Source organism: Neopelma chrysocephalum, unplaced genomic scaffold, assembly GCF_003984885.1.
Source record: "Neopelma chrysocephalum unplaced genomic scaffold, ASM398488v2 Primary Assembly neopelma1_96921, whole genome shotgun sequence".
Taxonomy (NCBI): Eukaryota; Metazoa; Chordata; class Aves; order Passeriformes; family Pipridae; genus Neopelma; species Neopelma chrysocephalum.
This window is the reverse complement of record NW_020925564.1, coordinates 128,671-153,984: the sequence shown is the minus strand read 5'-3', so window position 1 is coordinate 153,984 and position 25,314 is coordinate 128,671. Positions and strand designations below refer to the sequence as shown.

The window sequence follows — 25,314 nt, the reverse complement described above, 5'->3', positions numbered from 1 at the left end:
AAGATGACAATTTTCCTGACTTGTGTGGGTTGAGAATACAAGAGGCAGCTGATTGAAAGTCTGCAGATCTGATTGAAGAATCAAACAGAAAATTATTCCTGCATGAGCTGAAGCACAGACAAATAGCCCAATCTGCTGTGTTTATGATGGCTGTTAGTGGATCTGGGACCAGGGAGGGGGCAGGGATTAATAACATTTTATTGCTGTTTAGGGAAATTTTAAATGGAGCCATTGTGATCTTTTACTGGTTAAAGCTTCATCAGGGAATGAAAAATGACTCTTCTAGACAGTGAGTAAAGAAGCAGATGGGTTTTGCATGTCAAGTGGGAATTGGTACCTCTAGGGCTAACGTGTGTTTATGATGCAGGGTACAGGCACAGAAGACTATTTCATTAGGCATTTTTTCAATTCACATAGACTGGAGAAAAATGTTCAGGAAAGGACATGTATGCCATTGAAAGAAATTTGCAAATGGGCAACACAGTTCAATGGAAGTCAAAGAAAAAGAATAGGGAAAAAAACCCCAGCCAACCAATCAAAAACCCCAAACTTCCAGATACAAACTTCAGTGCTGCTGGAAGAGCTCGAAACTCATCTCAAAAATGTCAAGCATAGACATTTCACTGATGCTTTTTCATTTCTATGACAATAAGAAAGGAAGGAAAAGCAGAAAGTGTAGGTTTTTGGGACATAAAGACTTCAATGTTGAGCTGCCTCAAAAGGGTTCAGAAGCGAAGTCTGTTCACTGCTTCTTTCCTGAGGTGTAGAGAGTCACTCCAGTGACTTGTCCACCATCATCCCATTTGACCTTTTTGGTCCAATGAAGAGAAGGGACATAAGACTGTGCTCCTCTCTTGACCTCTCCCCTCATGACAAGCCATAGCTTTGTGGATTAGTGGGGAGAGAAGAGTGTCTGGTGGACCTTAAGTTCATTTCAGGAGTTTTGAGGAGGGAGGAGGGCAGGATTTATGGAGAATATGTCCTTTTAGAGCAGGCACCCACCAACCTAGAGTTGCTGGTCGGTGTTTGGGTCCTCAGATGCTGCTGTCCAGCCCTGAGGGCACAATTTCCATACAAACCCTGTGGCTGTGTCTGGGTTTGCTTTAAATTCATCTTCCTCCCAGGCTTCTCAGGTGGTGGATTTAGTTATTACTGTTTTGCATCAACTTACTCCTAGAAATGGGGTGGTATTGCAGCGATTTGATGGAAAAAACTACCTCCAACTCTTCCAAGGGAACTGTGACACGCAGGTGACACGCAGGCTTGCTGACAGCCCATTTTGCCTCCAAATTTAATTAGTTCTACTAGGACTAGTGTAGAAATCTGTCTTCTATTATCCCATAGTCTGACTGCTCTCTGTGCAGCACTAAACATAGACTGAAAATCCATGAGCAGCCTCACTAGGACACTGAAGAAATTGGTATTTATGAACAAGCTAAAGGGTAAAAGATTAAGATAAAACCTTAGCTCTAACAACTGTTTGGTGCTTATTTCAATTAAAATAATGAACAAAACCAAAGGCATGCCATATAAAATGAGTTTCCTAGAAGCAAACAAGTGCACATGACGCATAATGGCTAATGAAAAGGATAGTCTGCTGATGAATAATAAAACTTTTGACACTTTTAGCTCATCCTTTAAATGTTCCTGCAGAAGAGATTATCAAAATAAAAAAAAAATAAAACACTGTGTGCCTTGAAGCACTTTTATCATTCTTTCAAGTATAAGAGGCTGCAATCCCAGGAAAGCATAAAAGAGAGCTATATTTCCATTGTGATAATGTCAAACTTCATATTAAAAATACACAAAATTGTGTAAAATTACAGATACAAATAACAAGCAGGTGAATATTAAAACAACCAAAATGCATTTGCATTTTCCACAGATCTGGTTCTCCTTTTGCAGAGATTTTATACCAGAAAACCTCATTCAAATCCATGTATGTGAGAAGAGGGACATTTATATTTTTCATTTTTCTAGAAGTATCTAGAGACGTTTTGGGTCTCTGGGAGACCCAGAGAGCCTTTCCTTATGTTTCTAGTAGAGAATCAGCTTCTCAATTTTAGTATCTTGTGCCATTTTACAGGGTAAGTAGTGTAGGAGTAGAAGACAGGTGTATGCCATAAAACTGAATCAGAATTTGCATCCAAATTAAAGAAAACAGTATTTCAGCTTGTTGATAGAACCAGACGTGCAGGTAGTCCCACAAATCTGGTGATATTATTCCCATGGTTAAAGTTCTTTCGTAGCTTATAAAAGAAACTAGACTCATGCCTAACTATTATAGGGGCAGTTAGCATTTCCCAAAGCTCTGAGAGGTTGCTTTGTGATGTAAAATCATGTGTTTGGTTACGATGGGTAAAAAAAAACAAACTGGGAGAACAAGCCTGATTTTGGTACTGCATCGGGTCTAAAAGATCTTGTGTATTTACTTTTTAAATATTGAAAAGTGCAGTGAGACCTGACCTACAGGAGCAGTGTCAATGGGAGTTTATATATGCAAAGCCTAAGGGGTTTTTTCACCCATTATTGAGCATAAATCCAGGCTTATACTACTGCAAGAATTTATCATTTCAGGTCAAAATGTTATTTAAAAAAATCAACACTATGCATTACAGTTTTAGTCTCTTTTTAAATTAAGGAACAGCTACCAGCTGATGAGAATTTTGGTAGAGTATCATAAAAAGACTTCAGTGAGAGCTCTCCTAGAGAAGGTCTTGACAGAAACATGACTTTTAAATTCAGGAAAAATACATGAGGTAAAGGTGGATGGTCTAATAAGTAGAAAAGCCCTGCATTAAGACTCTGCTGTTACTTTTCCAAAAGGATGAGGCCCAAAAACAACAGAAAAGAAAACCCAAAAAGAAACCAACCAACCAAAAGAAAAAAAAAATCCAAAAATGAAATGGAGGAGGAAACCATTTGGCATAAACATACACGAGCGAAAAAAAAAAACAACCAAACAACCGAGCAGTTTTCACAAGTACAAGGCAAGGAGGCTATTGCCTAATGTGCTGAAATTAGGCAGATTGGCTTCAGAGTACAACTGCTTAGGTAGAACCCCAGGAATTGAAACTTTGAAAGTTTGAAGGATGGTGGTAAATTGATTTCTGCCTGGAAAAGGCGGGAATTGTGGTTAACTATGGGCTGGGTTAAACCCTGAGCAGTGCAGCCAGGAGTAGAGACACAAATCTAGCCCCAGCAACCTGGCCCTCAAGAGCTCTTCATGCAGCCACATCATTGTTGCAATTTGAAGCTGATCCTTAAAAATGAGGGCTGGTCTACTGGTCTTTTTAAAGTTTTTCCTCTGCTTACTGACAATGGAAGTGTAGATGCTGGTGTTGCACCAGGCCACACGAGGGGGAGACCCTGGCCTGCGGGTGTTTTCCATTTCACACAGACTGAAAGAAAACACACCAAGTTCATGCTGATGCTGATGTGGCAGGGAAGTGCCAGGGAGAGGTGATGCTCTCTGCCTGCTCTGCATCAAGGCTGGCATGGACAGCATGCCCTCAGAAGTGTGAAACAATGGTGCATTGGTTCCAGCATCAGTGGGTGGCGACCACTGGGGAGATCCCAGCATTTCAGAGGTTTTATGGATTTCCAGTAAGACTAAGATAGCAGTGGGGACAAAATGTTGACACAAGCAAGTGGTTGCTTGCTTTCTTGCTTTCACCCACAGGTCTTAGCTCTGCACCTGAAAAGCACCTAAAAAGCATTGCCTTGGGGAGGCTGATGCATAAACAGCAGCTTTTGCTCATAAAATCTCAGCTTCCAAAGCAAATTTCACCTTAACAAAAACTGTAATTTTTTTTCAGGAAAATAGCACTATCTGTCATGATTGCATTTGGCAAGCCTCACTAGCTTTACAGTTGTTATTTAGAAACACAGTGTTTGCCAACACGATACAATTGTAGATGCAAGCCTCTTTACTTCAAAGAGGAAACAGCTTTGAAATGGCAAATTAAGTTTGGCAAATTCTGGCAACTACTTTAACAGTAAATTATTACTGATTTTTTTTCTATGCAATTACTCCATTTTCTACAAGAACTGCTGAACAGAGACTCTGAGTAGATTCCTCTGAGCTCAGAGACAGGAGACAGAGTGGTACCACTTTCATAAGCTAAGGCAAAGCCTTGGTAAAGTGTTAAGACACATCTACAGCTGTCTTCTAAACTGAGTGATTTAAAGTAGATTATTCTTTGCATGGTGAGGATTTGGCAGGCTGAACTGATATGCGTATTTATTTATTTCTATGAAAAACCCATGTCTGTTCAGTCTTGCCTCCTCTTTGATGCCAGGGATAGATATTCAGGCTCCAAAGTTTTCCCTCAGCCCCCTCCATATATTGTGCCTACAAGAGTTGGCACTGCAGTTTGTTTTGTTGCTTGGAGACAGCTGCAGGAACATACAGTGGCATAAATCACACCTGACTCTGTTGCTAAGGAAATAAGACCATCTTCTGCTTTTCCTTCAGACCTTTTAGTAAAAGAGGCAAACAAAATTTATATTCAGGATATTTAAAATATTGCTTTAATTTAACAAAAGAAAAAAGGAAACTATGTAATGCCTATCTGTAACACCTTTCCTGGGGAACAAATACTGAAATTTCATTCGTCTGGAGGTGATTATTGGAAGCATAGGATTTGAATATGTTGTGTGATAGAGGATGCTAATTAGACACAATATGGATTTGGGATATAAAAACTCTATAAACTTTGTAGTGGGCTTTTAAACTTGAAGAGCAGTGCCTCCTGCTCGCCCTAATGTCATGGAATTACAAAGAAACCAAAAAAGTAATTTTTGCCACTAGAAGTTTGACTTTGGTGAAAATTGAACTTGAGGCAGTTTTAATGTGTGGGGTTCACTTACTGGCCCTAGGCAACCCCCAGGATGGATCTTCATCTACGTTGTCATTTGCCTGGTCCTCAAGTTCCAGAGCCTCATACCCATTGTTTAAGGGTCCCTGGGAAGGCAAAGGAGGCCAGCAGGGATTCATCTGTTGCCTCAACAAGGGACCTGTTTCCACTACCTCCAGTATCACCACAATCCACCCTGTGATTAAAGTTCTCTCTCTTGTTCCAGAGTGATGGTGTGGTCACCTATTGCCTCTATGCTTTTAACAGAGATACATTATGCTCCAATTATAAATCGAGGTTAACTGATCAGGTTAACTGATTTTTTTTTTTATGTATACCTGAAAAGATCTGTGTGACAATGCTAATATGCACATTCTAAGATATAGAACAATATTCAACAATAAGCGTAACATGACCTAAATCAGGAAAATTCTAATACAGTGCAGCATTAGATTTAGAATTCCTATTGTTGGTGGTAACCACATGAAAAAAATGTCCCACTACTGAGGTTTATTCTTTCCAAGCCATGGTGTATCTCTTCTATATCGTGATGAATGGTGATTAGAATTCTTTGTCCATTGTTTCGTATGCGGTCCAGCAGTCGACACAGGTGGTTGTGCTGCAGTAATTTTTTTCACCAGTGCAAGGTTCATTCCAGTGGTGGTGGGCAGCAAATCTTGACAGGATGTGTAGCTAGATTGCAGAAACTCATGGGTTGTGACAGAAGCCCCTAATTTGACTAAAAGCACAAATGCAGATGTTTGCTTATTTCTGTAGTGATGTTTTCTCTAAGTATGGAATCACAAATAGTTCTCATACATCCCTTTCCAACATGTATAAGCATAGGTTCAAGGATTTCATCAGGATGTATTTTGAACTGAGAAACATTTTGTTCACCCCAATGGTGTTACTTTCACAAATAAATCCCTGTTTTTCCCATGCAATGCATGCATCAACATTGACAGTCTGCTATTTGTTCCCATTTTGTTGGACCCATAATTTTGTGTTATATAGGATAGAGTATAATTCTATGGTGATTTAACCCCAGTGCAATGATGGGCTATGTGATATATACCGAAGCATTGCATATTGTTAAAACAAAAGTTTTACTTGTTGGTAGGGTCATAAGTGAAGATGCCACCAAGACTGAAATTTTCTTTCAAATTTATTTGCATTATTCCAGATTACTTTATGAATTTCAGTGGGCAAGATACCCCCATCGTCTTCCCTTAAAATTGCTGCTGCAGCAAGTTGTATCCTCAGTTGAGCTTGAATACAACTAAGAGGTATTCGTATGGGCTGCACCTAGAGTTCTCACTATTAATTGATGATCCTTTTCATCAATCCTTTCCCATTGAGGTAATATATCTGATGAGAGCAATTGGTTAGTTCCTGTGATCCAATTGGTATAAATCACTTGGCACTGACTTTATTTTGTTTCCTAGGACTTCAGCATTCATGCTCTTCAGTAATCCTAATGCTGTCCCCAGGATACCAGTCACATCTCTCCTTAATTGTTTTGGAGAGGTGAGGGTCACCGCATGCAACCATGATAACCATCCTATGTAAAACGTACTTAAGAATGGTGAATAAGCAGGTTTAATTGCAGAGATATTAATCTGCATTGATAGTTCCACTTATTTGAGGGACTGTGAAGGATTAAACAGCACTTTTTCTTGGCTTTTATATTTCATGGCACAAGGTCTAATTTTGAAATGTGTCGAAATAAGGTTTCAACAATCTTAACGGGAATCTTGCAGATTGTTACTTTCAAGTAAAACTGGTATGAAGAGGAGTTTTGTCAAAAGATAGAGGTGATCAAAAAAATTATTACTGTACCTAGACAAACTGTGTTCAATTTTTGTACTGAACTACAGTCATCCTCTACTCTGTACACTCCTTTTGTCACTCCATGACTAGGACTACCACATAGCAGAATACTAGGATGCTGTCGCAAGGAATTCAGATCAGGGTCAAGCTTGCTCACTCACAGCACTGACATGCAGCAAGTTGCATTAGTTGTAAACTGTGACCTGATGGGTCACATGCAACACATGGTATGAAAACAGAACCAATACCTTTAAGGAGATGTTTAACTCTACACTGTCCTCATGCTTTTGTTTTCCTTGTTGGTTTTCTGTGCAATAACTGATAAAGCCCCCGAAGTAAAAAAAAGATGTGTCAACTTCATGGATGATCAACTTTCTTGAGGCAAAACTGACTCTTCATGAACATATAGAAACATCCAAATCTTCCCGCATCAGGCAACCTAGAACACGCTTCCTTAGCTGCACAAGTGTGCTTTGAGTCACAAAGTCATAGAATGCCTGATGTGCAAAAGGATCTCCAGAGGTCATTGGGTCCAACCTCCCCTGCTCAAGCAGAGATAGTGCCCAAGGACCACAGTCACACCGCTTTTGAGTATCTCCAAGGAGGGAGATTCCATGACCACCCTGGGCAACCTCTGCCAGTGCTCAGTCACTCTCACAGCAAAAAAAGGTTTCCTGATGTTCAGAGGGAAGCTTTTAGCTTTGTTGCATTGTGCTTTGCGCCTGTTGTCACTGAGCATGCCTGACAAGAGCCTGGCTCAGTCTTTGCTCTATCCTCCCTTCAGGTATTGATATGCCCTTAAAAGTGATCCCCTCTGGAGTCTTCTCCAGGTTGAACAGCCTGGAGGCAGCACTTTCCACACCTCCTAATAGGAGAGATGCTGTAGTCCCTTCATCATCCTTGTGGACCTTTGCTGGATGCTCTCCAGTATGTCCACCTCTCTTGTGCTGGGGAACCCAAGACTGGAAAGAGTACTCCATGTGCAGCCTTCCCAGTGCTGAATGGGGGGACTTGGATCAGACCTGGAAAGCTGGCAGAGTAAGAAATGCCTTGAGATTACTTATTTGGAACAAAACAGTTCTGGACATGAAGGGTGAGGCCTGTGACTTTATACAAAAAATACAGCAAGGGAATTCTGCTTGATAGCAAGGTAGTCTAGTGAGATGAGCTATCTGAGTAGCTTTTGTTCCCTGAGGTGAGGGCTTCTCTGTTCTATGGGTAGTCCCTGAAAGCCCTGTGGTGTCACCGGAAAATCACTATGACATGTGTGACATCAATCATTGTGCCTTCTGGATGTGATTCCTGAAAGCTCTCTGACGTCGCCACAGAGTCATTGTGACACATGTGACATCAATCCTTGGTGGGGCAGCCCTGAAGGCCCAGAGTGCCTGCCCTCTTCCCATGGGAACAGACATCTGCAGTTGATCAGAGTATGGACTTCCATCCTGTTGGCTGCCTTCTAAGGGATAAAAAGATTTGCCGAGGGGCAATAGTGGCAGAGCGTGGGGAGCTGGTCCCAACTCCTGCACACACAGGCTCTGACTGCTGTTGTTGAGGGGCCAGGAACTGTTTTCCCAACTTCCCAATTCCTGCTTGCACATGTCAGAGAGGTCAGTCACCACCCTGCCCTGAGAGCTGTCACATGCAAAGACACCTCTGGTGTCACTCATCTGCCTCAGGATAGTCCTTGGTAGTTGTAGCAGCCCAAGCACAGCCCCGAGGCTGAGCGGGAGCTGCTTAGCGCTTGACTGGGGCAGCTTGGCTGCTTTCTGCAGACTGCATCTCCAGACTGTGTCTCCAGGGCAGGTCAGGAGCTTTGTGTCTCTTTGGTTTGCAGAGACAGATGGCAGAGGAGGTCTCACCACGAGACGGCACCTCTTCCCCTGCTGCCAGCACCAACCAGGTGCCCCAAGCTGCACCTCCACGTGGTTCTGAGTGCCCGATCTGCCTGGACACCATTAAGGACCAAGTCTCTGTGAGCTGGTGCAGACATACTTTCTGCTTTTCTTGCCTACTAGAATGGTCTTGCATCAGACCGGTTTGCCCAAATTGCCAGGAGCCTTTCCAGTACCTCTTCCGCAAGGTGGGAGACAATAGTTATGAGGTGTACTACATTAGGTTTGACGGGCCTAATCGAGCACAGAGAGTTCGTCGCAGCTCTGCAGGAAGGAGGCGGAATCATTCCACAGGCCGCCAGCAGCGCAGCTCTTCCAGCAGGGAGCGTGGCACTGGCCGTGCCAGGACCCGAGAGAGGGAACGAAGCAGGTCCCCGAGGCGGCACCACAGGAGCCACAGCAGGGGTCAGCACGCCCAGGACGACGACTCCTTGAGCAGCAGGAGCCGGCAGCAGAGTTGGGCTGAAGACACATCTACTGACACCTCTAGTGATGAGGACCACGCTGAAAGGCCTGAACAGGATGCCCCAGTCCGCTTGAGGAGGAGCGAGCGCCACCAGCGAGAAGGAGGGGGTTCCTCCCGGGAATCACAGGTGGCAAGGAGCCGATCCCAGAGGAGGTCCCGCAGTCCTCATAGGCGCAGGGACAGGTAGCACACCCTACCAAGAAGGGTAATGCTGTATGTGCTGCTACTAGTGCCATGAATTAGAAAGCTTCACACCAAAACTGCTCCTACTTCCAACTCAAAAATAAAGTCAAATACAACTGTCAAGCTTGAGGTCTAGCATCTATTCTCCATTTAAAAATGCATCCAAAAATCCAGAGACCTATGCAAGGCTGCCAAAGGTTGTGAGGATAACAAGCTAGAAGCTATAAGCTAGCAGAAATGCCTTGAGATGGTTTATTTCTAAAACAGAACATAGAGCTGGGCATGAACAGTGAGGCCTGTGACTTTATATGAAAAATACAGCAAGGGAATTCTGTTTGACAGGGAGACAGTCTAGTGAAATGAGCTATCTGGGAAGCTTTTGTTCCCTGAGGCCAGGGTTTGTGTGTTCTGTGGGTAGTCCCTGAAAGCACTGCGATGTCACCACAGTCATTGTGACATGTGTGACAATCTGTTTTGTGGTGTGGGGAAGTCCTGAAGGATCAGTGTGCCCACCCTCCTCCCGTGGGAACAGACATCTGCAGTTGAGGAGAGCATGGAACCCAATCCCATTGGCTGCCTTCTGAGAGCATAGAGAGGATTTGCAGGGTGGTGACAGTGGCAGGGCCTGGGTGCTGGTAGGAACCTGCCGCGTGCCCAGGCTCCAGATGCTGTTGCTGAGAGGCCAGGAACCTCATCCCTGCCTTCCCAATTCCTGCTTGCACATGTCAGAGAGGTCAGTCACCACCCTGCCCTGAGAGCTGTCACATGCAAAGACACCTCTGGTGTCACTCATCTGCCTCAGGATAGTCCTTGGTAGTTGTAGCAGCCCAAGCACAGCCCTGAGGCCGAGCGGGAGCTGCTTAGCGCTCGACTGGGGCAGCTTGGCTGCTTTCTGCAGACTGCATCTCCAGACTGTGTCTCCAGGGCAGGTCAGGAGCTTTGTGTCTCTTTGGTTTGCAGAGACAGATGGCAGAGGAGGTCTCACCACGAGACGGCACCTCTTCCCCTGCTGCCAGCACCAACCAGGTGCCCCAGGCTGCGCCTCCACATGACACAGAGAACCTAATGTGCCCGATCTGCCTGGACACCATTAAGGACCAAGTCTCTGTGAGCTGGTGCAGCCACTCTTTTTGCTTTCCTTGCATACTGCAATGGTCCCGCAACACAGCTGTGTGCCCGATCTGCAGGGAGCCTTTCCAATACCTCCTCCGCAAGGTGGGAGACAATAATTACGAGGTGTACTCCATAGGGCACTACATCACCTTCGTCAGGCCTAATCGAGCACAGAGAGTTCGTCGCCGCTCTGCAAGAAGGAGGCGGAATCGTTCCACAGGCCGCCAGCAGCGCAGCTCTTCCAGCAGGGAGCATGGCACTGGCCGTGCCAGGACCCGAGAGAGGGAACGAAGCAGGTCCCCGAGGCGGCACCACAGGAGCCACAGCAGGGGTCAGCACGCCCAGGACGACGACTCCTTGAGCAGCAGGAGCCGGCAGCAGAGTTGGGCTGAAGACACATCTACTGACACCTCTAGTGATGAGGACCACGCTGAAAGGCCTGAACAGGATGCCCCAGTCCGCTTGAGGAGGAGCGACCGGCATCAACAGAGACGCCAGGTTTCCTCCCGGGAGCCCCAGGCAACAAGAAGCCGATCCCGGCGGACATCCCACAGTCCTCATGGTCACAGGAACAGGTAGAACACCCTACCAAGAACAGTACTACTGTATGCCCTGCTATTAGTGCGATGAATTAGAATGCTTCACACCAAAACTTCTCCTACTAGTAATTTCAAAAATAAGTTCAAATCCAACCACCAAACTTGGGGCCAAGCATCCGAAAATGCACCTGAAAATCTAAAAAGACCCTTCAAGGCTGCTGAAGGTCATGAGCATAACAGGCTAGAAGCTTTAGTGTTGCTTTTCTCATCCTGTTCTATGTTGTACTCATCTATAAAAGCTTGTACTTAACATTTTGTATGGATGTGCCTTTTCTCCCTATATTGCATTTCCACACTATGGTAACTGAAGATGAAAGGAGAAACATCCTTTCTGTCCTGGTACCAACAACACAAGTGGGTTATTATATTAGATAACATCTTGTCCTTCCACATCATCCATTTTTTCACACTTTACTCCAAATTTCCCCAAAATAACTTCTCATCTTACCACTTTTCTCACAAGGTGGCAGTGATAACTGAAGCTGGTTTACAATCACTCTGCTTAATCACAAAGAGACTGCCTATGATGCCAATCCAAAACTAACACTGGCAGCAAGCCTCTGAGAAGCCTATTCTCTTGTTCTTTCTCCTTACAGACTTTAGAAGCACTCCCTAAAGGCTTTATAGAGAAATTTGTCCCCATGATACACTCTGTAAACAGTCTCACCTTTAAATGCCTGCAGTGGGAGTACATGCTTCAGACTCTTCAGACCCCATCCAAAGACTACCAAAGACATTGAAAAACAATGGTGGACCAAGAACACTGCTACTTTCAAGTAAGACTGGTGCAAAGAGGAGCTTTCTCAAATGACAGAGGTGATTTGAAAAATTAATTACTGGACCAAGACAAACTACTCAATTTTTGTATTGAACTACAGTCATCCTCTACTCTGTACACTCCTTGTGTCAGTCCGTGACTAGGACTGCCACAGAGCATTAAGGATTAGGAATTCCAATCAGGACAAAGCTGCCCACTTGCTCACTCACAGCACTGAAACGCATCAAATTGCATTGGTTGTGAATTGTTGACTGCTGCAGTCACTCCATCATCCAGAGTGATCTGCCTTTGTAAAGCCATGCTGTCTATCTTGGATCACCTCCTCGTCTTGTATGTGATTTAACACTGCTTGCATGAGGATCTGCAACATTATCTACCCAGGCATAGAGGTTAGGCTAACTGGTCTGTAATTCCCCGAGTCTTCCCTGCTTCCCTTTTTAAAAATAGAAGCGATGTTTCCTTTTTCTAATCATCAAGAATGTGGCCTCACTGCCACGACTTTTGACATATGATGGAGAACAGCTTGGCCACGACAGAGCTCAGTTGCCTCAGGACCCTGGAATGCATGTTGTCAGGCCCCATAGACTTGTGGTTGTTCAGTTTCATCAAGGGGTCCATAACCTGCCCTTTCTTTAGAGTGGGAGGGACTTCACTCCTCTGACTCACACCTAAAGGTTTCAGGAACTTGAGATGTGGGAAGCCTGACTCCCAGCCAGTGACAACTGAGGTGAAGAACTCATTGAGTACCTCAGCCTTCTCCATATCTCTTGTTAACAGTTCTCCTTTCTCATTTATATTAGTCCTTTATCTCCTTGGCCTTTCTCTTCTGATCTATGTCCTTACAGAATCTCTTCTTGTTATTCTTCGCATCGCTTACCACGTCCAGTTCCATCTGTGCCTTGGCTTCCTTTACCCTGTACCCACACGTCTGAACTGTATCCCAGTACACTCCCCAGTATGCTGTCACTGCTTCCACTGGCTGTGCATTTCCTTCTTTCTTCTCAGTTTGAGGAGCAGACCTTTGCTCAGCCATGCCCACTTCTGGCCTGCCTTGTGTATGTCCTACACATTGTGAGGGAAAGTTCTTGTGCTGAAACCTGGCCTTTAAGACTTGCCAGGTTTGGTCAGTCCCTCTGTCCTTAAGGACAGTTTCCCAAGGGATCTAATTCACCCAGTCTTTAAATATATTTAAATTTGCTCTTCCAACCTTCAGGATTCCAATTTTTTAAGGTTAGGCCTATGCTCCTGGAGATTATGAACTTCACCAAGGCATGGCCATTACAGCCTGGGCTGCCTCCAGACTTAACTTGTCTGATGAGCTCATCCACATCAGTGAGCACCGGGCCTCAGGCCCAGTAATGCTTCTCCTCAGTTGGTCTGCCCCACACCTAGACCAGGAAGCTATCCTATACCCACTCCAGGAGTGTCCTGGATTGCTTATAACCAGCTGCATTGCTTCCCCAGCAAATGCCCAGGTGGTTGAAATCCCTCATCAGGATGGGAGCTTGTGAGCAAGATGTGTCCTGTAGCCGAACCAAGGCGGCCTCGTCAACAGGCTCCCCTGATCAGGCAGCCTATAGTTACCTCCACCTCCAGGTGTCCTTTGTTGGTCCTGTCCTTGATTTTTACCCCAGGCTCTCAACCTGTCTGTGACTGTTTCTCAAACACAGCTCTTCAAAATCTAACCCTTTCCTTAACATAGAGTGCAACACTCAGCTGCAGTGTTCCAGTTGCCCCACCATGCTTCCATGATAGCAATTAGGTCATAGTTTTCTAACTGCATCATGGTTTTCAATTCCTCTTGCTTGTTACCCATGCTGCATGCATTGGTGTAGAGGTACTTCAGCTAGGCTGTCAACTTCTTCACCTTATTGTAGAAGGTCTCTCAGATTCCTTTGGGATGACTTATGGTACTTCCTAAAGTGTTGGTTCCTGCTTTCTCTGACACTCAGAACACCCCTTTCCCCTGTCAAATCCAGCTAATAAATTCTGTCAGTCCCAGAACACTCTTAACCCACTTATTCAGGTGCACCCCACCTGACACCTGGTGTCAACATGCCCAGGCTCTTGAAGGTGCATCCCACATGACAGAACCCAAAACCCTGAGGATAGCAGCAGCCATGCAGGCAGTCATTCATCTGATCCATTTTCTCCTTTGTCCTGGGTCCCAGGCTCCAGCTGGAAGGGCAGAGGACAATATTACTTGTGCTCCTGACCCTTTCAACTTCTTTCCAAGAGACATGAAGTCCCTTTGGATAGTTCTCAATCTCCTTGTTGCAGCCTAATTTGACCCTACACAAAATAGTAGTAGTGGATGTTAGTCCTCTGTTTTTAAAAGGCTTGGTAGCCTCTTTGTGATATCATGGATGTGGGCCCCCGGTAGGCAGCAAACATCTCTAGAGAGGTTATCCAGATGGCAAATAGCTGTTTCTGTGCCCCTCAGGGAGAAGTCTTCAATAACTAACACCCTTTGTGCTTTTTTTGGTGGCACTCGTTCTAATATGGGTGTCTGACTGTTCCTACTTTGTAGCATTGTCCTTTTCTTGGTCTTGACTACTTGTTGCAGAGTCCTCTCCTTCCAGTCCCAGAGCATCACATCTGTTATGTAGGGGCACATGGATAGCAAGGGGGTCACTTGTCCATCTACTCCAAGCAGAGGCGAGAGTCCAGTCTCACCTGTCTTTTGAGTCGGTCAGGCCTGCCAGCTCAGGCTTGAACAGTAACTTACTTTCCACTTCCAAGGACTCAAGGCAGGCCTGTCGCTCTGCCTGTGAGTACACAAAGCGATGAATCTCCCACTCAGATTCCCACATAGAACTTTGCCTGGTGAGCTCCTAATACAACACAGCAACCTGCTCTGAATGCTTATCCGTCTGGGCACACCTGCACGTGTGACACCCACATCTGCCTTCGGGGGGCTTCCAGATTCTGGGGTTCCCTGCAGGCGGGGGTCTCTGCCATTTTTGTTACACCATTTTTGTTACAGAAGGACGCTCCTCCTGGTTCCTCCCCGGTGAGGATACAGTGTCCCTCCCTGCCGCCCCGCATCCTGGTTATATCCTGGTTATACGCCCGCGCGCTCCTGGAGCCACTTAGCACTTCCTGCGCTTCCCCCTGGGATCGCACTCGCCCCGACAGCGCGTGTTCCTGGCGAGTTTCTCAGCTCCCGCCCGGGTGTCCCTGACCCGGGGAACCCCCAGCTCAGCTCGTTCTACAGCTCAGCCCCCAGACCTGACCGTACCGCCATCGCTGTCGCCGCTGTCGCCGCTGTCGCCGCTCGCCTCGCCGACGGAAGATTCCGGCGTCACCGGAATCTGCCGCGGTTGCCCCTGGCAACGCCCCGGGCACATCAGTCCCGCCTGCCAGAGCTGCCGGTTCCTGCGGGACCCTCAGCTCTTCACTGAATCACAGAATCACAGACTCTCCTGAGCTGGAAGGGACCCACAAAGACCATTAAGTCTGTCTCCTGGCCCTGCGCAGGACACCCCAAGAGTCACACCATGTGCCTGAGAGCGTTGTCCAAACGCTTCTTGAACTCTCTCAGGCTTGGTGCTGTGGCCACTTCCCTGGGGAGCCTGTTCCAGTGCCCAGCCACCCTGTGGGTGAAGAACATTTTCCTACTATCCAACGTAAACCTCCCCTGACTCAGATTCATGCTGCTCCCTAGAATCCCGTCACTGGTCATTGGAGACAAGAGATCAGTGCCTGCCCCTCCACTGACCCTCACGAGGAAGCTGCAGACAGCTGTGAGGGCTTCTCCAGGCTGAACAAGTGACCTCAGCTGTTCCTAGTATGACTTCTCCTCTAGACCCTTGCTTGGGTCTCCCTGAGTCCAGGAACCCCTTACCCAGTTTGGTCCTATACTCAGCCCCCAGAACTTACTGTAGCTACCTCTGCCGTCCCCACTGTTGCTGTGAGCCTCACTGACTGTCCCTAAGTCTTCCTCTAAACTTTTGAGATGCATCTTACACTTCTCAAGCTTTATGAGACATAACACAAGCAACGTTTATTCCCTTTTAAGACTCTAGCTTAAATGCCCATTGTTTATCCTCCTGAGAAGTTTTGCTTTCAAAATTCAGGAAACAGAGCTGAGCCTCATAGACTTGACCAGAATATCTTCCTTTAGACAAAACAAAAATGTAAAAAATACAAATCTTTCCCAATAATTCATCTCCTCTGATGTAGGACAAGGCTGGTGGCATGGAATGGCTGGTCCTGGTGATGGTCAGTGGAAGTGGTGGGTCCTGCAGCTTTTTCTACCACGAGGGACTTTGTGGCTGTGGGAACACTGTAGTGAGCTGTAAAAATTCAAAAGCAAAAGCCCACCAAGGATTTCACATGCATGTTTAACCATACGAATACTACTATGCTAATAATTCCTTAATGTTATTAATTTCTATTGCATTGATGAATAGAGGTCCCTACTAGCATGGCACTGTGAACAACACCTGAGCAGAAGAATTCACTACTTTAGTAAAGAAAGTATATTGCAAGAAAATGAAAAAGCAAGGAAACAGTGAGGGTATGTCATTCTGCCAGAGCGTCTGCCCAGCCGTTGCAAGGTGTTTTGTAGGTGCTGTGCTGTAAGTAAATGGATTACAAGAATAATTTAAAAGAAATTACTGTTCTTTCTCCTTCCTCCTGACCTCTTATCTCTCACAGACACAGACAGCTTTAGCAGAGAGATTCATTGCCTTTTCATACTAATGTTTTCAAATATTTTTTAATGTGTGTACATGAAATGCCAGAAGTTCCTTCTGTATCTAGCAATACTTCCTTTTTTCAAGTACTGGGTGCACATTAAAAGGACATTTAGATTATACCAATATACTTTTGTGTGGATTTTTTTTATTTTACCTCAGTTGGCAAACCATTTATCCACTGCTGGCACACACACAACTTCTGAAATCCTTTGCTCTCATATTTTTCTTAATTATCCTTCTTCATTGTCCTAGGGCTTCTCTTTGTGCAGCAAAAAGAAGGTGGCACTTCAAACCAATCTCAGCTGAACTTCTCTAATTTACTAGAAGTTGCTTAAACAGCTTCTCCCAATAAGGAGAAATTCTAGAATATTTTCCAGTAAGAAGTGTTGGAAAAGAGAGTTGTGGTGGTGACTAATAGGTATTATTCTCTCAGTGTTGAAATCCCTCTAGCGTGAGTGGTGAACCATGTCCCAGCCCGACTTCCAACTGCAAGTGTGGGTGCATGAACCATGTTTCTCAAAGCTCTTCTTGGCTTTGCTCTTCCTGGAGGCACTTTGGTTTCAAAGTTTGCCTTTAGTTTCATGGATTAAATATATCTGTCTCCACACGTCAAGAAAATTTTCCACCTGAGATCCAAAGTTTGGTTCCAGGGAAGAATAATGATGCAGGAGATCAGTGAGCATTTCTCACTGTCATTTGCAATGGAAGAAATAGCTCCTGTTTTTCCTTCTCCTTCCGCAACGCTCACTTTGTTTTGCCAACAGAACGATTTGCAAAGCTCTTGCAACATTGCAGGGAAGGCCAAACCAGTGTTTGTGGAGGGTGGCTCTCTTGCGTTCGGCTGCCGAATCTCCTGTCAGCTTCAAAGAGGTGAGGATTTTAACCACTGTGACTCCTCAGCCTGTGCGTGATTCAAGTTGTTTATCATCTAGACCATTCACAAACCTCCCACTGCTACTTCCCTTTCAGCAGTGGAAAATTCTTCCAAAAACTGAATTCTAAAAATGGGACAGAGTTTTGCTGTCTCTTTCACTTCATATGGCTTGTGGAATAGCACATCAGTGCTCCTATTTCTCAGATATAAGCTTAACATAACAGCGAGGAGACTTTAGCATTCTACCTTTACAATTTAGCTGCTGCTGAATCATTTCCACACAGAGATTTCAAACAAAATACTTATGCCTAGAATCCATGTACATTTTTCTTCTATTCATAAATCTGAATTGTATGATTTTGACATTCTTACATATGTATGCTTGTAAAAATCTGCTGATTTACACAGAACTGTACCACACTTCAACTCATGAAGAATCTTGTCTTCAAATTGAACCCAGCACTTAAAATTACACTACTTAAGTGTAATAATTAATACTTTGTTATGTTCTGCCACTGTGCTCTGCTCAGAAAGGTCTTTTCATTTGTCCAGAGAGAGATGAAACCGAACATGGGGCTTTCCTCTCCACGTTATTCCTCTTCTCCAAGTCTCCCTGAGCTGCCTTTGTTTCACAGTGCCTTTGCAGGCACTGTGGGGTTGCAAAGCTGTTAATTACCACAAGGAAAAGACCTTGGAACTCCCCCTAGGTGAAAGAAAACAGCATGCACACTGGCTGAATTAAGTTTCTGTTTTTCACAACAGTAGAAAATGGAAATCTGTTGCTTCACACACATGAGAAAGAATATATCATTGAAGTCTGTATGTCTGTGTGCAGATTCCTGCAGAAGTCTTTCACTTTTCATTGTTTTGTCTGGTTGAGCCCCCACTGACTTCACAGGGCCTGGAGCCAACATGAAGAAGAGCAGACACTGCACATTATAGCACAGTCATGCTCTGACCCGTCCAGCCCTTGCAACAACACATACTGAAAGCAGCTGGTTTGTGGAAAGGAGAGAGAACATTTATTTCTCTAACGGATTGCTTATTGCCCAAAAAGAATTGTAGAAAAAAACTGAGTATCTGAAAAAATCTAGAAAAAAACTGAGTATCTGAAAAAAACCCAGAACAACTAAAAGATCAAACGTATTTTAAAGCAAAGTGATGGTATGCTGAGTTCAGTCGATGGGTAAAGTAAAGGAGCTTCCCAGCACCATTGTGGGACATACTGGGGCTTTGTTTTAGTCGTACTCTGGATTTGCAAGCGAGACTTGGAATTTAGATTCCACTTTTGGTGAGAAACCCTTCTGCCCTTAAAAAATACAACAGATAACCTCTAGTGCATAATTTAATTTGATGAAGGCCAAGGGTGAGGAAGCAATTCAAAGCACAGAGATATGGAGATGAGTCCAGAGGAACCAGAGTTAAGTGACAGTGGAACAGATGCTTTCTGAAGGAAAAACAAGACCATCTCCTTCACCCCATTGCCCCAGAGGATGGACATCCAGGGGCAGAGATAAACCCCAGAACTCGGTCTCTAAACTCTTGGTGATACTCCCACCTTTGGATATCAAATTTCTCCATGTTTTTGGAGGAGTCTTTTCCTTTCTTTGTTACCACTCACTTTTCCCCTTCTCTTGTTACATCATTTGTTCTGTCTTACGTTATTTTCTTCAGCTAGAAGAATAAAAATCCCCGGTTTCAAGTAAGAAGTTTTATGTTGTTGCACAGGATGTTACCTTTGAGTAATGACCATGTAGCATTCCTTCACATCACAAAGTGGAGTGGGAAAATGCTGCCACCGACTTCTCATACATACTTGTTGTTTCTTTCTTTAGTGTCCCTGCCACCCTCTTCCTACCTCTTCCCCTACAGAAGCCAGATATACCACATTTTTTTTCGGAGTTGAGACACCCCTGCACCTGTACTATCCAACCTGCAAATGCCAAACTGGAACTGCACTGCTCACGCCTATCATGAAGGGGGTGTAATTAAAAAGGAACATGACCTCTCATCCCTGCAGCTGGCACTGACTGCAGCCTGTGAAATGTGGCTGGCATACTGATTTGAGCCTTGTGCTAAAATCTCATTAGTCCTGCTGACTATTTTCAACACCTTTTGGGAATGCTTCATTACCATGCAAACAGCAAGAGCTTGTTTGGAAAGCCTCATCCAGGATGCAGAAATGCATCTTTCATGAAACATGACTCCAGTTGCCAAGAGTAGAACTGACCACTGTTAACGCTCTGCAGCTCCTGTTGGAAAGTCTCTGTGTCATCCATCATCTTTTCTATTTAAGAATAAAAAAGACTTTTCTTCTCCAGTGACTTAGGATATATAGCATGGTAGATGCATTAGCTATTAACCAACTGATACTATTTTTTTCATTATTTTCACTGATTTTGGACTATTCTCCAACAGGCACAGAAATAAAAATACTTAATTGCTGCCTAATATTCATTGCTTAAGCAGTCATTATACATTCATTTGCTTTCACTATTTTCTCATTTAATGCAGTTCCCATTTCTTTTAGCCTCTTTTAAATAACAGGACATGAATGGTTTGACTGATGTTTGACTGATCATACAGCAAAGAAATGGGAACTACACAGTGCGTATGTGCTGCTCAGTCACAGCCAAGATCAATTACAAAATGTCATTCTAAATATCTTGATGGTAAAGAAACAGTAAAATCAGGTAAAATCTGAGAGTTTCTTTTTTATAGCAATTAATTTCCATACTTTGGCAAATTAAAAAGTACTTTAATATTATTTTCCTTTTCTCCCTCTGTTTCTAAATACAGTGCATGGCAGGTCTGAACTGCATCCTAAATGGCTTACACATACGTTTCTGGTGGTCCCCTGTAAAATCCTGCAAGCACTGTCCACTTCTGATTATCTCATCCATTTAATTCCTGCTCCTTTCACTGTTTTTTCTGTGTATGACCTTGTCTTTTCTTACAAAAATGTGATAACATAATGTATAGTCTATGAAAATGGCTTTTTTATTTTGCTTGGTTCTCTCTTGCATTTTTAACACTTTTTTTAAACAGCTTTTTTAACAGTTTTTACCCTGCCTTGAACATTCCTAATTTGTCTGTGCTCGTTACAACCCCAAAGGTCGTAACTCAGCGTCCATACAACCATCTGAAATGTCTTATCTACTATTACTTTTTAAAGAAGATTTTAGTTAGACTGGTCAAAATTTTCTTTTCAGACAAAGGGCTGTGATTTCCGCCAAAACTAGAGTCATGGGAATATCTGACTGCCTAGAAAACTTCCCATTTTTTTTTATACTGCTGGGAAAAGGTTGGTTTGAGGCTTTCAAGTCTTTTTTTTTTAGCAAAGGTAGATACTTGCATATTGATAAAGTCTTTTGTGACCGTGTCAACCGTACATTTGTACATTGGGAGGCTACAAGGATTATGATCAGCACTTCGTATGCATAATCCTTCTGCATTGCCTGGGGTAACTCCAGCACTAAACTCATTTAGCTCTTTTTTTTTTTTAAACAATGGTTTTCTACCTTGAGAATGAGGTCAAATTCAAATGCTTGAATCAAACATTCTCTGCAAGTTCTTAACCAAGCTGAGCATGGGTCCTTCAAGTTACAGAGAAACTTGTTCATGACAAGTTCATGAGCTTCTATAGAAAACTTTTAAACATTGTCAGCTTGGTTTAGAAATAAAAGCCAATCTCTCTCTCACCCTTCCCTGTACCAAATTTGCATACTTTGCTGTGATCTTACAGCACTGGCTATAAGAAAATAAGATTTTCCATGTTCTGCCATTGCTGCTCTCAGTGAGTCTTTGCAGTAATGCCAACATAACCAAACTTGTTTGGTTTTAGCCAGGTAAAAAAGTAGCCACTGATGTGCCTTTCAGCAAACATATTAGGTGAGACACAGTAGGACTCTGCATGACAAAGTTAGAAAAGAAAAAGACAAAACCTTTTTCCAGAAACCTGAAAAGTACTCTTTAAAAAGGAGTAGCTAGGGTGAAATTGGTTTCCACCTGAGGACTGGATACAAATACTATGATTTCTCTTTTATCCTCTTTATTTCAAGTTTCCAGAATTTGGTTAACTATAACAAACTGTCTTGTCATACACCTTAATTATTTTATTCTTTGTATATTTTTGTAATGTCTCTGCTTTCTTTATAAAGTATGCAAGTAAAAACATACCTTGGATCTTTATATTAACCCATCATGTTCACAGCCTCTGCAATTCACCTCAAGAGAGTGGGGATAACACTAGCATCATCCTTACATTTGTCAGCTGCTCAGAACAAATACTGTTTCTTCTCAGATTCATTATTGGCACCAGCAAGGATGCTTAGATTTTCTTAGTAGAGAATAACAAATCAGAGTACAGAATAAACTACATTTTCTTTTGCTTGTAAAACTGAAACAGACTTATTCTTTCCCATAAAACGAAAAAATACTATTTCCCTGTTCTACAAGGCTTTTTTTCTCACTACTGTGAAATTTTGTAAGCTGTTTTGACAGGACGAATACTGCTAAACAGAAATTGCTTAATGAATGCAAAGTGAGCTTGTCAAAGTAGCCAGATGAGGTATGAAATGACAACGAAATACTTGTCACCGCTTCTATTCACCCACATGGTCATTTAAAAAATTATCTCATTCAATCAATCCACTTACTTCGAGTCTTTGAGGTTTTATGTGCTTGTCATATTAAAAAAAAAGACTTTTCATAACTGTTAGCCATGAAAAGTAACAAAATTGAGAATACCACAGATCCACTGCATTCTCAAGTAACAAGAATATAATTGGGAACTCAGCTGCAAACAACTGGAATGGGTTTAGACCCCCAGCGTTACTGATGGAGTCATTTAAAGCCATGGGAGCTGCAAACATGGGATGGCAGCCAGGATTTGTTCTGAAAAACTTCTATTAATAGAAATGGGTTGTAAGAAGTTGGAAGAAACCAAACCTCAGGAGTAGAATCCACTGTAAAAGTTAAAATATTTAAATAATAGTAATTCTTCTATTCAAAACCTCATTTTGAATTCAGTAACAATAGATTTAGAGTAAATAAATCAGATATAAAAGGAAAATTACAGAAAGACAATGCCCCATTAAGTCATTTTTTCTTTTACCTTTCAGAGTGGAATGTATTTTATGTAATTTACAGAAAAAGATCCTGTTACTCCTTTGTTATTCACATGATTAAAATAGATGCCAAGGACTTATGGAAAGGCAAAGTATCTGACTGTTAAAATGAGAAAGTGTAACAGTGAATATTTACCATTAAAATGCTGGTTTTTTTGGAGAATAAAAACAATGGAAAGTCTTTTTTAACAGTGTAATTAATTTTGAGTGCTGAAGTGACATTCCTACTGGCTAAATTACTCTGTTTTGCTGTTCCATGGAAGCAGAGGTGCCTCTATTCATCCATACCATTATAGCTGCAGACTGGAGAGAACACAATACATGATGAACAGCCAGCACGATTTCAATTTTCCTTCACTTCATGGCATCTTCAGTGAGCTCAGCATAGCTGTGAATAAAAGAGCAAAGATGGTATTTTTCTGTACCTTAGCACTGCCTTTCATTTTCATTGTACCTGGTACCTCCTAAGCTTTTAACATATTTGATTCCTGGATCTACTTTCTTTCACAGTTCAGACTTGTTATGTGTAAGGATTTCAGTAATTTGACCAAAAATGTGGGGTTTAATTTTTTTAAATAAGAACAAAAGTTTGTATGGATACTCTGATTTTGATTTACAGGCTACCACTTTTTATAAATCAGTTAAAATTAGTAAAATGACAGGTTCAAGCTAAACCACAGTACGCAGCCCTTCAAACATGATAAAAGAATATTTTAGGGTTTTTTTAATTAAATTCTTCCCAACCAGATACATAGAGAAATGCTGAAGTCTCAAACCACTGAAAGGCTCCAAAAACTACCTTTTTCTTTTAAGTCAAAGCTTCCAAGTCAGTGTTTCTTAGGGTGCTGTATAAATGTTTCTGACTTCCTGTGCCATAAAAGCTTCCTTTCCTATCCCGTTTTTCTCCAAACTACTCAAGCCTGTGTTTCCCCAAGTTCATAGAGACTCAATGACAGATTTTAAGCCTGCTATCTTAGCAGTTACATTGCATTAGAAACAGAGGCAAACCTTTACAAACATGGTTTGTGTGAGACATGTTAGAATGGACTGGTTTTCACAAAGCAGAGGATCCATGGTTTGAAAATCCAGACTATGAAGAACCTTACTTTGGGCATCAAAAAAAAAAAAAAAGATACACAAGCTCTAATTACTTGCAGAGGGAAATGCCAACAAGTTTCTACTCAGCACAGAGGGATATATACAGTTCTCCAGTAGAGTAGAAAGCATTACCGAGAGGTAGTTTTAGGCATTATTATACATATTAATACCTTTTAAAATTACATGGGTTTGCAGGTATCTGTTTAATGTTGCTCTGAGCTACACCCAAAGCTTCAGAGACCAGAAGAGATCAACAACAGTAATAACAACATGTTTAACCTTTCAAAAAGATGTATACTTCAGTTTTTTCTCAGAAAAAGTAGAACACGTAGTGGATAGGATAAAAATTCAGCAGCAGTTTTCCAGGTAACCAGCACAATTCATGCATAACCTTGCCCCTTAAACTGATTTGATTCAATCATGTTGATAAAAACATTCATCGCTCCTTACTGGAATGCTCCTTAGAAATCTTAATTTTTTTAACTATAATTTCTTCCTGTTCTTTGAAGATGATGTAAAGTAATATCTTCCACCTTTAGGTCATTAGTGGGGTTTATGTCCTCATGTCCAAAGTGTGGGTTTGTCTTTTTTTATCATGCTTGCTAATACCAGTGATTTTGGAAGGAGTAGATTAGCATCTTAATAGGCAGGATGCAATACTGCAAAAACTTTAATGGCCTTGGTGGCTGTTTGTTTTCTCCTTCCAGTTTTTCATGTATTGCTCATATCAGATTCAGCATCTCCCCCAAGGTCAACCATCTGATCACATTTCCCAAGCAAACCCCACCTTAAGAGCTATTTCTGTTGTAAAAAGTGAGTCAGCAAAATTTCCTTTATTTAAATACCTCATAAGTAGTCACTCGCTTTCCAAGAAATTGTTCCTTTATTTTGTGGTTGAAGGAAGAGCTTCTCATTATACTTGCTCTGGAAACTTAGACAGAAAGAGAAAGGTGAGTTATTATTAGTTGTTCCCTGAAATTTTATTTCCAAAGCCAGTTGTTATAGAAGCCATTGAGTGAGAACACAAGGACCAGAGGATACAGGACCAGAGTTGACCCTCCTAGGAATTGCTCACCTCAAGGTGAACTGATAAACTGAACCTGTCTCAGTCATGGTTCTGTCCAGGTACTGTTTTTGACAGATCTACTGCCGACGCCTCCAGCCTGAACACCTGTTTGGTTTCCCACAATCTACCATATGAACTTCTACACATGTATCAACTACTCTGATGAAAAACGGAAGTTTTCAGACACACTGAAGTCAAAAAGACCAGGCTTGTTGTAACAGTTCAAAATGGCTCACAGAGCTTTACCGGGTTCATTCATTCATGGATCTGGAGGCAGCCAGATCTGCTTTGTTATGCCAACATTAAAACGCTTCTCCAAAGACAGGTTAGAAATGAGAATAGAAGATAGCACTTTGGATCATCCTCAAAAGGAAAATAAAAAATTATTGCCAAAAAAATTAGATCTCCCAGGAGTGTTCAACTAAGGTGTACTGTTTTTTTTTCATGTGAGTAACCTGCTGCAAAAGCAGACTTCGCAGCACAGGCAGCCGAGGCTGTGCGGGGTGCCGGGTCCCCCCACGGGGCACTCAGCCGACCCACGGCCGAGATCAGGGATATGCCGCAGAGTTCCAGGGCCACGCAGGGCGGCACTGCCGGGGCCCCGAGAGCCATCCCGGGCACCGACGCCCGGTCAGGCTCTGGTGCCGTCGCCCGGCCCGGGGCGGGCGCGACGGGGCTGGAGCGCTGCGGGCCGGCGGGTGCCCGGTGCGGACCCGCCGGG

The 25,314-nt window shown here is 43.2% G+C and overlaps 1 protein-coding gene and 1 long non-coding RNA gene across 4 annotated transcripts in view; one reads left to right on the top strand and one right to left on the bottom strand.

The window, feature by feature from the left end:
* Positions 1 to 8,003: 8,003 nt before the first annotated feature.
* On the top strand, positions 8,004 to 11,195 carry LOC113960829 (E3 ubiquitin-protein ligase Topors-like). 3 transcript variants are annotated; one of them, XM_027670583.1, is made up of 3 exons: positions 8,025 to 8,299; positions 8,527 to 8,816; positions 10,505 to 11,195. In XM_027670583.1, the coding sequence occupies exons 2-3, from the start codon at positions 8,533 to 8,535 to the stop codon at positions 10,923 to 10,925; spliced, it is 705 nt and encodes a 234-aa protein (XP_027526384.1). In that variant the 5' UTR covers positions 8,025 to 8,299; positions 8,527 to 8,532; the 3' UTR covers positions 10,926 to 11,195. The 3 variants fall into 3 exon arrangements, with proteins under 3 accessions (XP_027526385.1, XP_027526384.1, XP_027526383.1); XM_027670584.1 differs by lacking the exon at positions 10,505 to 11,195 and having other exon boundaries at positions 8,004 to 8,119; positions 8,527 to 9,356; XM_027670582.1 differs by lacking the exons at positions 8,025 to 8,299; positions 8,527 to 8,816 and adding an exon at positions 9,686 to 9,966 and having other exon boundaries at positions 10,194 to 11,195.
* A 9,555-nt stretch (positions 11,196 to 20,750) lies between these two features.
* LOC113960840 overlaps positions 20,751 to 25,314 on the bottom strand; it is a 5,668-nt gene continuing 1,104 nt past the window's right edge. Inside the window, exons 2-3 of the long non-coding RNA XR_003532122.1 lie at positions 24,373 to 24,458; positions 20,751 to 22,817 (exon numbers count right to left, since the gene is read on the bottom strand). This is a non-coding gene — a long non-coding RNA (uncharacterized LOC113960840). The remainder of the gene's footprint in view (positions 22,818 to 24,372; positions 24,459 to 25,314) is intronic.